At 29.6% G+C, this 14826-nt stretch overlaps 1 protein-coding gene across 23 annotated transcripts in view; it reads left to right on the top strand.

Annotated features, from left to right (window-relative positions):
- The window catches only part of LOC143223427 (uncharacterized), a 146540-nt gene extending 132039 nt beyond the window's left edge, over positions 1–14501 (top strand). For 19 of the 23 annotated variants that reach the window (XM_076451393.1, XM_076451394.1, XM_076451399.1 and 16 more), the window contains exons 18-23: positions 113–329; positions 5884–6088; positions 8325–8430; positions 11667–11796; positions 12922–13007; positions 13461–14501. In XM_076451393.1, coding sequence (XP_076307508.1) covers positions 113–329; positions 5884–6088; positions 8325–8430; positions 11667–11796; positions 12922–13007; positions 13461–13538 — 822 coding nt within the window. In that variant the 3' untranslated portion in view covers positions 13539–14501. The remainder of the gene's footprint in view (positions 1–112; positions 330–5883; positions 6089–8324; positions 8431–11666; positions 11797–12921; positions 13008–13460) is intronic. The other 4 variants (XM_076451406.1, XM_076451403.1, XM_076451405.1 and 1 more) reach the window with 2 other exon arrangements.
- Positions 14502–14826: the final 325 nt, after the last annotated feature.

Below are 14826 nucleotides of genomic sequence, written 5' to 3'. Positions count from 1 at the left end.
CCTAGGTCGTCTTCAGGTTAAGAAAGAGAGTCTGAATGTGACATATAACTGTAGGTAAAGATATATAACTTTTACATAATTATTTTAAATATCAAAACACTTGGTTTTGCAGAATTTATTGAATGGTCAGGGCAAGTTTGTTGCACAACCAAGACAGATACAAATACGATCCATGCCCAGTCCAAATTCCATCACCAACCAGAGAAACTTGCGTTTTCCTGGACCTTCAGATAGTCAGTTTCAGCCACAGTCTCCTGGTCACCTTTACCAGCAGGCACCACAGGTCCCTTCAAAGCAACAAAGAATGCAAAGAGCAGTATCTGTACCAGGTGAGCTGTCTTTAAAATTGTTTTTGCTGATCTGCATGCATGAGAGTGTATCTGGTTTTTCCTTCTTTAACATCATTCATACCATAGCTAGAATAGTACTGGGTACACTTCTTAGAGCTACATAGGTTCTTGAAAATTCTGAATTATATAAGTCTAACATACAGATGCAAACATTTAAAAGTGTACACTGCTAAACTTTAAACCAAAACTATATACACAAAGATTTATATCCCTTTAACTTTAAAGTTTATGTGAGTGTACCCGAGTTGTTTCTCTTGTAACCAACTGAAAAATGAGTATAAAAATGCTTTTTTTTTCAAATTTTGTTTCATAACCCCTAGCCCATCTAGCCCAACTAAGAATAAGTAGCTCAGAAAATTCAGTTCAGTGTTTAAAAGTGAGTATGGCATCTGTCAAGAGTTAAAAGAAATTTATTTCTACAAATGTGTCCTGTTAAACTTGAAAGAAGAATGCATACACATTAACCTAGATTATATATGGAAGGTTAGTGCAAGTCAAGAACTGTTTAAACTACAAATTTAACATTTTGTGAACTTCTGGATCACAAGAGAGTAAAACAGAACTAAGAAATTTTCTCTAAGATTTCTTTTGAAATAAGCTAATTGCAACTTAGATAGTATAAACTTTCAACTGTAATGTAAATTTTAATGCTGATTTTGTTGACAAACATCATAAAGTAGATTTATGAAATTTTAAAGGTAACAAAATAAAATCTTGTAACATGTGTAGAAAAGAGTCATCATAAGAAAGAAGGGAGTAACTTACAGACCCTCATACACACGTAACATGTGTAGAAAAGAGTCATCATAAGAAAGAAGGGAGTAACTTACAGACCCTCATACACACGTAACATGTGTAGAAAAGAGTCATCATAAGAAAGAAGGGAGTAACTTACAGACCCTCATACACACGTATCATGTGTAGAAAAGAGTCATCATAAGAAAGAAGGGAGTAACTTACAGACCCTCATACACACGTAACATGTGTAGAAAAGAGTCATCATAAGAAAGAAGGGAGTAACTTACAGATCCTCATACACACGTATCATGTGTAGAAAAGAGTCATCATAAGAAAGAAGGGAGTAACTTACAGACCCTCATACACACGTAACATGTGTAGAAAAGAGTCATCATAAGAAAGAAGGGAGTAACTTACAGACCCTCATACACACATGTCATGTGTAGAAAAGAGTCATCATAAGAAAGAAGGGAGTAACTTACAGACCCTCATACACACATATCATGTGTAGAAAAGAGTCATCATAAGAAAGAAGGGAGTAACTTACGGACCCTCATACACACATACAAACATTTAAATTAATGTAAAAATATTATTATGTTTTCATCCACAGTAGGAGTTGAGAAGTTGATTGCATGTTTAATAAAATACATGTATATTAAACACAAGTGTAACTTGATAGCATTAATGCAATTCTCAACTCTTTTATCAGCTTGTATAGAGCATATTCTACATGATACGCTGTAAAATCCTTGATAACATTAATGTAATTTTCAACCCTTTATCAGTTTGTATAGGGCATATTTTACATTATACACTGTAAAATCCTTGATAACATTAATGCAATTTTGAACCCCTTTATCAGTTTGCATAGAGCGTATTTTACATGATACACTGTAAAATCCTTGACAGTATTAATGTAATTCTCAACTCTTTTATCAGTTTGTATAGGGCATATTCTACATGATACACTGTAAATTCCTTGATAACATTAATGCAATTTTGAACCCCTTTATCAGTTTGTATAGAGCGTATTTTACATGATACACTGTAAAATCTTTGACAGTATTAATGTAATTCTCAACTCTTTTATCAGTTTGTATAGGGCATATTCTACATGATACACTGTAAATTCCCAGTGACTTAATCATATAAAGCATAAAATAAATTTATTAATACAGTATAACCTTGCTTAACCCTATCCATTCAGGTACTTTTCACTGTGTATGACACAAAGTTTTAATGTCTTACATTCAAAATTTCAATGAACTACTTTAAATTTATACTATTGTAATTACAACAGTATAAAATCTCAGCTGATAATCCATATTTAAATAGTATACAAGTTTTAAGTTCTCAATTTTACAAGGCAATGTTTTACAAAATCCTGAATTTCCCCTAGTGTGACATGTGACATATTTTATTGTAGCATGTCATTATCCCTACTTTATTCATCACCCCATGTAAAAATAAGAAATTAAATGTAAATTACTCTCAATAAAATGATCATTACTCAGACAAACCACATTTAATATAGTCTTCAACTTTGGGTACAAAGCTACAGAATAGAAAATCAGACTCCTTCTGCCACACCCACCTGTATCATCCTCTCGTAGTTTGTTAATAATTCACTGTTACGTTTAATTATATATGATGTATATAATCAATAGAAATTCAAGGTTTCACCTATCAAATGATATATTGTATAATGCTATGTTCTAAATGGTTCAATATCAATTTTGCTCAGAGTAAGAAGAGTGTTCTCACAAAAAAGTTAATGGCTAGCTTGGATGAATTTATAACGGCCATTGTCTGAGTGTTAGGATGCTAGAAAACTTTTGAGGGGTAAGGGAATTTGTCTTCTTTGTGCATGTTATTGTTTTATATTGTTTGGAGCATTATTTAATGAAATAAAGATTATTAATTCATTAGTATGAGTAGTGTGAAAAGGATTAAGGTCAACTCTCTTCAACATCTGAGAGTGAGAAAAAAAACAAGATTTGATAAGTATTTTATTTTGTTTTACATGTTTATTCTTTATATATAATTATAAAAGTAACTAAAGTGTAAAAAAAATGATGTTTTACATTAGTTAAGAATAGATTAAGTAAAATAAATGATAATAAATTAAAATGTTTCACGAGGCATGTATGTGAGCTGCTTGTGTTAGGTGTAATAGCTCGTGGGTAATATAATTCAATAGTGTAAGGTTAGCTATACCTTCCCTGAGTGAATTACAACATGCAGACAGTAGTTAGTCATGACTTAAAGGGCTATAAAACAATAAAATTTAATTATAAATAGATTTATCCTGTTATGAACTTAGAGATAATTAGAATAAACGAGTGTAGTTTTATATTAAAATATCAAGTCATTATAGAAAGCATACAGGGTAATTTGTTTCAATTTTTTTTTGGTGATTAAGAGGTTGGTCAGATTTGTCATTCCTGTTTTTAGTTACATTAGAGAAAGTAACATATAAACTATCAGGGTTTACTGAAAAACAAAACAAAAAATGTTTGAAATGTATTTAGGGGATCTGAGGGATTACACAAAGGGAGTTTGATATTTTTGAGGTAAATGAAAGTATTTTTAATTTTAACATGAAAATTACTTTGCACACAGACTATTCAAAACAAAAACTTGATATATTTATGGACAAATCTTTATTTTATTTTATTAGAAACTTCACTGAAAATATTATTTTTTGTATGTTAAAGACTTATAATATTAAGTGTGAAATACTACCAAATTTTGTGAAGACATGCATGCTGTATTGAAAGTTAGAAGTATTAAATCTAAAAAGATTTTAAACAAGTGCAAAGAGGTCATGTGGTTGGTCATATAGACCAACCCCATTTTGAAAAAGTTCATAGGCACCTCGAAATAACCAGCATCATGAATTAAGGCACTTTTCTTTCTACTGTTTGTAACCAAAATAAATATTGACATAGCAAACAATCAGTAAAGTTATCTTTGTATTCCTCTACAGTATACCATTAATTTCCAAACATCACAGAAGGATGACCAGAATTTAAGCACTGGGCAATGTTTATTGGATAAGCTGTGACAAAATGCTTTCCCAGGTTCAGAGTGCAATCTTTTTAATCTGGGGAATTCTTGTTGTAAACACTAAAAGGTATATTAACTGATAAATTACACATCGTATTCTTTGAGCAGGAGTCAAGTCTATATTTCTGTGCACTGGGTTTTTCTCTTAAGAGTATCATATTATGGTGGTACATAAACATTCTAATGACAGAAACAGTGATTTGTTGATTTATTTTCAATGGATTTCTACTTAAGTCTTTGATGATGAAATAAAGAAAAAATGAAACGGCAATTCAAACTCTGAAGAAAAGTACTTTCTAACATTAAGGCCAGTAATAAAGAAAAATGACTCAGCTGATCTATTTCCTGAGACACATTGTTGACAATGCTCTGTGTCATGGCAATGTACAATTCATGAACAGCACACACCAAACATTATGGAGAGCCTTAGAATTCAGAAATTTTTGACAATTAATATGGAATCTGGCTTTGCATGTCTCATTTTTGATATTAAAGACATCTTGCTATCGAGGGCATTTGAGCACAGCCTTGAATGTCGAGGTTCTACTGTTTCTGTATACAACATAGATCCAGGCATGGTGTAAACCCTTTCTGACAAGATTGATTTGAATTGCTAATTGGATTATATTGGTTGTGTTCACAGTTAAATAAAAGCAAAATCCTAAAAGTAGTATTCTACTGCTTATAGGATGAGGAAGGGAACAAGTAGATTTTTCTAGCATTGTTTTCTTTGAACAATGTTTTTTGTTTCTTTTTAAATTCCATACTCCTGTCTCTATATAATACAGAAAGTATCACAATAGCATTTGGTTGTTAATTTAAATTCACTTATAAAATAATATACTTATTTTTGTGCTTTTTGGTTTGTAAGTTTTTTGACGAGTTTTTGTAAAACAATAAAATAACTTAAGGCTAATAGGTCACATAAAGTGGCAGTCAACATGTTTATTATTTTATAAATGTGAATATCAAACATTGGGGTCTGCATTTCTGCAACAAACAATATACATAAGCTGAATCAGTGTAGTCCAGTACATACATGGTCCATAGCAAGAATCGTGTTGGATTGAGGAAACACTTTAGTAAACAAGAGATTATGAATATTAAATTAATACTACTTAAACAGAAGTTTTTGCAGTACCAGGTTTAATTTTCCATAACATCAAAATGCATTAATGTTCAAAAGTCAGCATTTCATATCACTTAACGATTCTTCTGCTAATGTCCATGTTAGATTAATCTAATGTACGGAGAGAGCTTTCATAAACATTCTTGGATTCCCAACTCGATAAAAATATATACTGGTCCTCAGCATAATTGCTAAACAGGTTGTAAGATATTACTGTTTAAACTGTTATTTTCTAAGACTTTGAATCAAAATAAATTTTGAAAAACCAATTTAAGAAGCATTTATTCAAATAAATATTACTTTTAACCAAAATGTGGCACTAAAGTTAGTGATAGAGCTACTTAGGCTGTTCTGAGTCTGTTAGAATGAGTCAGAGATGTAAATCATAATAAATATTATATGGTTTGTGTATATACAGTTTGTCTATTTATAGCAAGCATTTGTTCACCTATATGGATTTTACATATAAAATGCTAAGCTTTATGAATGACATTCATTTTTGTTTGCTTGTGTTGTGTTCTTATCAATTTCAAAGGAATTTTGTTACATATTTTGTATTGATATTACTTATTTCAACAAGTTTAGTTTTTACAGGAGCTTTGAACTCACCAAAAACTCCACAGAGTGGCTTTGTGGGGAATGAACAAGTTGTATCATCTCAAACTCAGATATCTCCTGATTACACAAATCAACCAACTCCTGGAAATAATTATACACCAACAAGTGGAACATCAGAAGTTTCTCTCTTTTCTTATGATCAGCAAAGTCTACAGATGTATAGTTCAAGCTCAGTAGAGAGGTAATGTTTAGATATCACATTAGATAAATAGTGGTTAATTATTGAATTATTAAGATTGTTTATAGTTGTGAATTAAATTTTTTGCAAGTCTTTTGTAGGTCTTGTAGATTGAATATCCAGATTTTTAATTTACCAACACAAGTATTAGAAATGAGTTTGATGCTTATTAGTTATTGGAAGGGTTAGGATGTGTATTGTAATGAAATAATTTTAAATTTTTCTTTGAATTTTAGATATGTGTAGATTGCCACACCTTTAAAGTTTTTAATGAATGTGTGAGCTAATACATTTTAAGTATGATCCTTTTTGTCCTGTTGCATAACATGAAAACTAGATCAGAAAAGTTACTGTTGTAAGGAACAGACACAGTTGTGTCATTTGAGTTATTGGTGCTGTGTAAATATGATTTTTAAGAATGTAAATTAATCAGGAGGTGTGTGATTAAAGTGTTTTTGTTTTAACCTTTTCACTACTGGCTTGGTATAACATACACAAGTTTGTGTACACATTTGCATGCATTACGTAGTTACACTATAACTTTTGGCACAGCATGCATATTTTCACAAAAATTTAGTTGACTTTTAGTAAGTAAAGACTACAAGTATCTTGAATACAAAAAATCATTTTTTTAATAAAATATTTATACAAAAGAGTTGTTTGTGAAAATAGTCTTTTTCTTTACTGTCATCAGTGCAAAGTGATTTCATGTTTTCATTAAATAAACTATTCTTTGTCCAAAAACTCAAATATTATTTGTATATTTTTTATAACCTCCTAAATGCATTTCAAATGTTTATTTTCAGTAAGACTTTATATTTTATTTTCTATATTCTTTGCAGGGTCTTTCATTTGACTAACCTCACAACCATCATGAAAAACTAGTAAATATATGTAAATTATACATTTCTGTCATGCTAGAATGACTATATATTATAACATGAAAATAAAATATTTAGTCTAAGTAGCTTAAGTCTCATAATGCTACATATTTATTTTTATTTTATTGACCTTCCAGTCATGCTTAACTAACATTACATAACTCGTATTGATGTGGTAAATGTGCACTTGTGTCACGTATCCAATAATATAAAACTGACATTTAGTCTTCCCTGTCTTGGCTGTGTTTTAGTGGACTAGTAGTATGTAATATACAGTCACATTTCAATTATTATACATTATAAATTATTATTATTTAGAAATAAATTATTATTATTTAGAAATAACTTATTATTATTTAGAAATAACTTATTATTATTTAGAAATAAATTACTAAACTTATTGTTCTTGAACAGTAAGTTAAGAAGTAAAGCAAACAGTTATCTCTTATTGCTATGATTTTGTAGGTTGTTACTGGGCATGGGTTGCAAAGCCTTTTAAAATTAAAAATATGAAACTTTGAGCATGCTAAAGATACAACCTACCTCCTTGAAATTGTGGATCAAAAGAACATGGTAGCCTTTTCACAGATAAAAACAGCTGAGAAAACAGCTTTTTGGACATTTTAAGCTGTTGATTGGTTATTCACAATAGTAAAGTAAGTGTACGTAAGGGACCATTTTCAAAAATGGAAGGAGGTGAATGGGGTCACTGTGTTTGATTCAGTACATGAGTCATATCTCAACAAAATAAAAAGATATGAGGTTTTTTATATTCTAGCTTGATAATATTAATAATTCAAGTTTCTCATTTGTATGAAAGTGTGAACTTAGTGTTTTAACATCACAAACATCTAATTTCAAACAGCCCTCATTAAACATACCATGTGAGTCACTGAAATGTATATTTAGTTATGTTTAATACATAATATTAAAGTTTGAATTATAATCTACAATTTGATTTCAAACATATCATCATAAATTCATAAAATAGTAGTTCAATAAAATTTTGAATGCAAGTCAACAAACACAATGACATGGCCTTTGACCTGTGACCCATAATGAAGGGGTTAATGTCTAAACACTTTCAAGACAATTCATCAGATCATTTAAATTACTGTATTTTGTTTATAAATCACCAGATAGGAATAACATAATCATTTCCATAATAAGTCAGAATTTCAACTTATAAGGTTAACCATTAGACACAAATCATATGGTCACGTGTTGCTTTAATTTTTTTTTTTTTACATGCTGTTTACAAGTTTTGTATCTATGACCTTTTAAGCTTATACATATCAGAAGCTGATTTTTTTTTAAGTTTATTATTATATGTTTGGGTATGTTTTATAATTGTCCAGTAGAGGTAAAGGAACAGGAAACAGTACAGGAGGAATGACATCAGAATATGTTAGACAAGAATTAAGAGCTATGGTCGGTGCAAAAACCCAGCAGCAACAAGCACAGGTAATAATACGTTTCTTTGTAATATGTATTATTTCTTCTATGTCTCAGGAAAAATAGTACAGTAAAACCTATCTAAACTGAAAACTGCATTAGGGCAGAAACCTGTACAAGCTGGAAATATCAAACTTTTGCAGCATTATCTTAAGATTTCTCTTATAAAAGGCCCTCTGTATGGTGGAACCTGCCAAACACTGATGGAAAAATATCTTTCACCTATCTCATCTATTAACAAGTAGGATTAGAACCTGAGTGAAGCAGAAAAAACGTTTTTGATTAAATATTAATTTCTTATTTAATTTATAATTTCTTTAAATATTAATAAATTTTGTTTAATTAATAATTTGTTTAAATATAAATAAATTCTTGAACATTTTGTTACATTATGTATTGGTTAAATATATTCTGTTCTTTTTTCTGACATCATTATTTTTGCATTTAAATTAGATCATAATTTGTAGAAATATATTTGTCTTTAGAGTGCAAAATTCTACTCTTTAAATAATTCTCATGAAAAAATAAATTCCTGTCTTCCCCAATTTTAAAATTTAAGAGAAAATTTACCATGGGTAATAGGTAAAAGTGAAAATCTGCACTGTTTTAAAAATTTAAGGAAGAATCAACTTCCTGTGGAATAGAAAGCGAATAATAAAGCGTGGATGACAAGTGCTATATTCGAGGAATTTTTGAGCAAATTAAACAAAAGAATGAAACATGAAAATAAGAATATTCTACTTTTCTTAGATAATGCAACTTGTCACCCAAAAGTTTTATTTTTAAATGTTTGTTTAGTCTTTCTACCTCCATGTACAACATCAGTTCTACAGCCACTAGGTATTGGAATTATACAGTGCATAAAATTCAAATACAGAAAATTGATGCTTCAGCATATTATGACAAACATGGATGACTGTAAGAGAGCATCTGAAATGAACATGAAAATTGATGTTAGATGCAATTGTATTTTTAAATCATTCAATCAAATGCGTAAAAGATGAATATGTAACAAAGTGCTTTCGAAACTGGATTTATTGTTGATAATGGCGGAGATTGTGGAGAAGTTGTTTGTCATGATGAATCTAGTGAAATCCAAACTGTGATTGAGAAGATAAATGCAGATGATTTTATGAACAATGACAAGAATGTTTTAACACAAACTGATGAAATTTATTTAAAATCTGTAATAGAATTGCAAGATGGTAATAGTGTGAGAGATTCAGAAGATGAACAAAATGAAATAAAATTCTTACTTTATCGCAAATGTCAAGTTATATTAATGCTATCAAATTGTATGCAAAAATGAACTTCATGAAAAGGCCGTAGAATTGGCGTTCTCTTTTAACAGCATAAGAAAACCCCTTAAAAAAATGAAACAGTTGAAATTTGACACTTTCTTCAAATAAATTTGATTAAGATTTTGTTTACGTATGTATATTTTGAGTGTGTATTTTTGTTCTTATTCTAATAAATATAGCATACAAACAATATAATAACTTTATTTACAAATGTCTTACTTCCCTTGAGTCAAGCAAGCATAACATTCCACTAAAAAATTATATATAATTAAGGAAATGCATGTTAACTATCCAAGCCAGAAAATCTGCTTAAGCCAAAAATTTTACTCAGTCTCGTATGATTCAGCTTTAGACAGGTTTTACTGTACTAAGGTTGTAAAATGTTTGTCATGTGTTCAAGTTGATGAAGGCTATAATGATTAATACTTCACATTTAAAAATAAAACTGCATAATATTTTTTTTATCCAATATAAATATAAGACTATTGAAGCTGTATGCATGAAAAGCCATCTAAATAATGTTTAAATTGGTGTTGGCTATGTTTTCTCATAGTACTGCCGACATGAGTGAATGAGCTCAAAGCTTGTGTCGTAAATTATTAAGCAAACAGAAAAAAGAGAATCCTTGATGTTGTAGTAAATACAGGTATTAAGGTTGTTCAGCACAATAATGAAAAACGTACAAACAATCATGCTAAAAGCCATTGAATAACTTGAGTAGCAAGCAACAAATGCTGCAATTTTATATTTTTTGACAAGGACAAATGGCATGCTAACATGAAGACGTATAATAATGTGATAATTTAATTTTGTATCAGTTTTCTAAATAAAGGTAGAAAAATAGTTTAATATATTTTTGATGTGTAATACCTTTTCTGATATAAAGTACATACACTGCATTGAGAGGTAAGACTTTTTAAATTACAAGATCCTTTTTTTCTAGTCCACAAGCATTCTTTGTACAAGGAGAATGTTTTATTGTTTTGTTTATCATGTGTATGATTGTTTCTGTTTTTCTGTCACAGTAGTAGGTTTGATTGATTGGTTTTGTTTCCTATATCTGTTTTGTATTTGTAAGTTATTTATGAACTTTGAGAGAAACATCTGCCAAAATTTGTTTAAAAAAATATCTGAAAATGAAAATGTGAATGCATATGATTTGTATGATCAAATTGTGTGCTCAGCCATAATAGTTATAGAAATGACAGATTAATCAGATGTTCAAAACAACTAAGATTTATGTACAATAGATTTACCTAAGCACATGGTCTTGTTACACATTTACTACTTAAGGTGTTATGCAGTGCTAAGATTAAACGTTTTTAAAAGTAAGATTGAAAATGTGTTATACTTGTGTTATCATCATATTTGAACTTAGTGAACTGAGGTCATATAATTTATTTAAGATGCAGAGCACATAAACCATGCTCGACATACATTAAGATTGGTAGTTTTACTAATTGGATAGCAATATATTATATTTTGTCTTCAGGTGCAAGTCACTAAATTTTTATTCATTAGCATACCTGCATAGTTACGATTACCAGAAAGTACCTGTTGTTAATTAGCCTTTTGAAGAAAACTAATGAGTGAAGATAGGCAAAAATTTTCTATTTAAATTAATGTTGTAAATGCATTATTTTTTGTGCTGTGGTCCGTACAATTAGCTCTAAGCCACAGGTAATTAAAGAAATCAATCACAGACATATATTGAAGTGGTTTTTATGAGGCATAATGTAAAAGTTTGAAAAATGTTTATATTAAAATTATTAATGTCTTTTTTTTTTAAGAGGTTTTTCATCTGTGTCAAGGAAAAAACAACACTAAGTTTGAATAAATACTTACATTTTGTTATGATCCTAATTACACTTGCTACCTCTAATCTTTTAAAGAGTTAAGCTACCATCAGCTATTATTAATGAATTTTATTTATTATTTTTTAAGAGTCAACAACTTCACCAGTATTCTCTTAGTGGAGGAAATAACTCTGTGGTGTCAGCACCCACATCCAATCAGCAGATATTTAACCAAGGAGAGTTGGATGCACTTGTTTTATCTCTTGATATTGGAACAGGTATTACAATTCAAAAGACTTGTATTACAAAATATATTAATGCCATTTGAGTTTTTTAAAGAACCACAAACATTGTGTAAAAGTATTAGCTTCCTTTGTACAAGGCAGTGAAATTCTTGAACGTGTTTTGACAGTCATGAAGAATACTATATTGGTCCTTGCTTTTTGTACCACAATCTTAAGTAGAATTATGGTAAAACCTGTTTTGTTCCTTTATATTTAAATATGGTATGAAGATGTTTTTATCATGAAGTAACTGATGAATACCTGTTAAAATATTATTGTGTATTGTCTGTGCCTTATTGGTTATGTGAATGAATGAATATTGCTGATATAACTTTATTGAAACAGTAAATTCATTTTGATACTGTATGTTCTAAAACTAGTAATATTAATAAGAATTATTTAACAGTGCACCAATTAGGTGGGTCATGTGCTTGAGGCAGTATCTTAACCACTTGTAACAGGATGAATGCTGTAATGTGTAAGACTATTATACCAAGTATAATGTAATAAAGATAAAACATCATAACATATTTTTACAATAGGAAACTGTCACAGTGCCTCTTGTTTTTTGTTATAAGAATGTAGACTATACTCCAGTCTTACTTATGTATTACAGTAAAATTATTGTAGGTGTAAGTTAACTGTTTCTGTTAGTTTATACCAAAATCTAACTTGTCCTGCACAGAAAATATGTTTTATAAATGTGGTAACTTGTTATTAACATTTACAGAGTTAAATATTTCATGTACCAATTTAACTTGTTTTTTACGACATAAAGTATCCCATGCTTCAACACATTGTCTCTTACAGAAAGAGCTGTTCTATGAACTAATTGTCCTTGTCTTGTATGCTTCTGCTTGACTTGTCTTTTGATGAAAAAAAGGAGTTTTACTTTCCAAATTTAATGCCTTGTAAAACTAGAGATATTCTGTACCCCAAGCTGTTGAATTTATACAGTGGAAGGCATCCTGTATCATAGGCTGTCTGATTTACAAAGCAGAAGGTATATGTAATGATGCTAATGTATTCACCTGGAGACATCCTATGTTTTAAGTTACTTGATATGTAAAATAGCAGATGTATCTAGCACTTCAAGCTAATTTTTCCTCTTTTTCAAAGTAGGAGATAGCTCTCCTGGATCTCCAAGACTCTTTCCATCTCCCTTAGGAAGTTCTGTATCTCGAGTTACCAGTCACAGTCCTCGGGTAAGACTAAACTTATTTCCTTGAATATTTTCACTGCATGTGTTATCATAGAATTTAGTTTTTATTTGTGTGTGTGTGTGTGTTGCATGATATAAAATAAAGGTTTTAAGCTATAATATAGTTAACTAAACTTACATTCAACTTATGGAAATTGACCCTAAGGTCTGTGTTTTCACTTTGTTCCAACTTGTTTTCTATACAGAATTTAGTGTTACATTGATTAGATTATTGAAGTTTACTTTATGTTCCTAAAATGTGTTTGGGTTTTGAAATTAGCTTTAAATTCTGTAAGCCTTTACTCTTCACTGATTAACTTTTATTATTCTGTTTAGGATAAAACATAGTACTAGTTTCATTACTAAAGTGAGCTGTCAATTGAAATTGGTTCAGTTTGATCTGATTTAAATGTGTTCTAATACTGAGAGCTTTTTATTAAATTTCTATTCTTTCAAGGGTGAAGAACCAAAGCCCACTGATCACACAAAGAGTTTACTTCAACAGCTCTTACAACACACTCCAGAATCTTGTTAAGAATATATACCAAATTCTTTCAATGAGAACATGACTTTAGCTGTTAAAATAATGAGAGTTGCTACAAATAATCTGAGAATGTGGTTGAACTAGAGCTTAACATTTATGTGAATAAACTTTTAGAACCACTAAAATTCAGTTCAGAACTGTGGTGGAAACTTCATCGTATAGGTCTCAATTGTGGAACATAGAGGATCTTTGTTATATATCTGTTTATGTTTGTGTATACATGCATATGTATGTATATATACACACACACACACATATATGTTTGTGTGTGTGTATTTCTGGGATGACCAACTGTAGAATAACCATACAAAAGTAGAAGTTGACACAAACTAGGAATATTCGTTTTCTCACCTGTTAGAAAGGAAGGAATTCTCACAGTAGGAAGCATCTACTTGTCTTTAGTATCTACAAGAAGAGACTGTCACTTAAGATTAACTTGTGTTTCACCTTATAGGTACTTAGACGATAAAATAATAAAATTGATCAAGTTTTTGTTGATTTCTATGTAGTTCATAATTCTCCAATGGTACAAACTCAACACAATGAATAGGATATTAATAGTTATAATGTGTAATACTGCAGTTTCAGTAACGATTTTTTACCTGTCAGAAACATGTTATCTTCTAAAGTCAGTCTCACCACTTTGAGTTTTCAAAATTTGATGGTTATAAATCTAAAGATGTTCTTGATTGTTAGAGTTAAGAAGTTTGTTTTCTGTGCCTTTAGCATCTGTGAAAGTGAAAAAATACAGAAAAAAACAATATATATATATCTCCCAAATTATATATTTTTATATCGAATTAGATAAACTTTGTTGATGTATTCAGAAGGTTATTATTTTATTTGTAACAAATCACGATGTTAGTTAATTTAGATATTTAACAAAACATGTACATCATATTGTACAGAAAAATAGACTTTCTGGGTGAATAAAAATTGAATTCTTATGGCATCTCAGTTTTAAGTATTAGTGTGAAGTTTTTTTATTTAAAAACTTGAATTTAATGCTAGAAGTAAATGACCTTATCAAACCCAAATGTTGTTTTTATCTAATTAATAACTTAATGTTTTTCTTAGAATCTTTGTACTATTAGTTTCAGTTTGTGTTTTAGTGAATGCTCTCAAAGAAGCTGTAAAGTAAGACATTGTGGGATTAATTAAAAAAACAAACAACAAAAACATTTTGGTTTTATAAGGTCTTTTATTTCTTGTATTAATGTTTTTTCTATACACTAATATGCACTAGAGAAATTAAATAATGAAAATTTAAATTTACTTT

Source organism: Tachypleus tridentatus, chromosome 8 (assembly GCF_004210375.1).
Source record: "Tachypleus tridentatus isolate NWPU-2018 chromosome 8, ASM421037v1, whole genome shotgun sequence".
NCBI classification, from domain to species: domain Eukaryota; kingdom Metazoa; phylum Arthropoda; class Merostomata; order Xiphosura; family Limulidae; genus Tachypleus; species Tachypleus tridentatus.
Note: the sequence above shows the minus strand (reverse complement) of the source record. Positions and strands in the feature narration are given on the sequence as shown.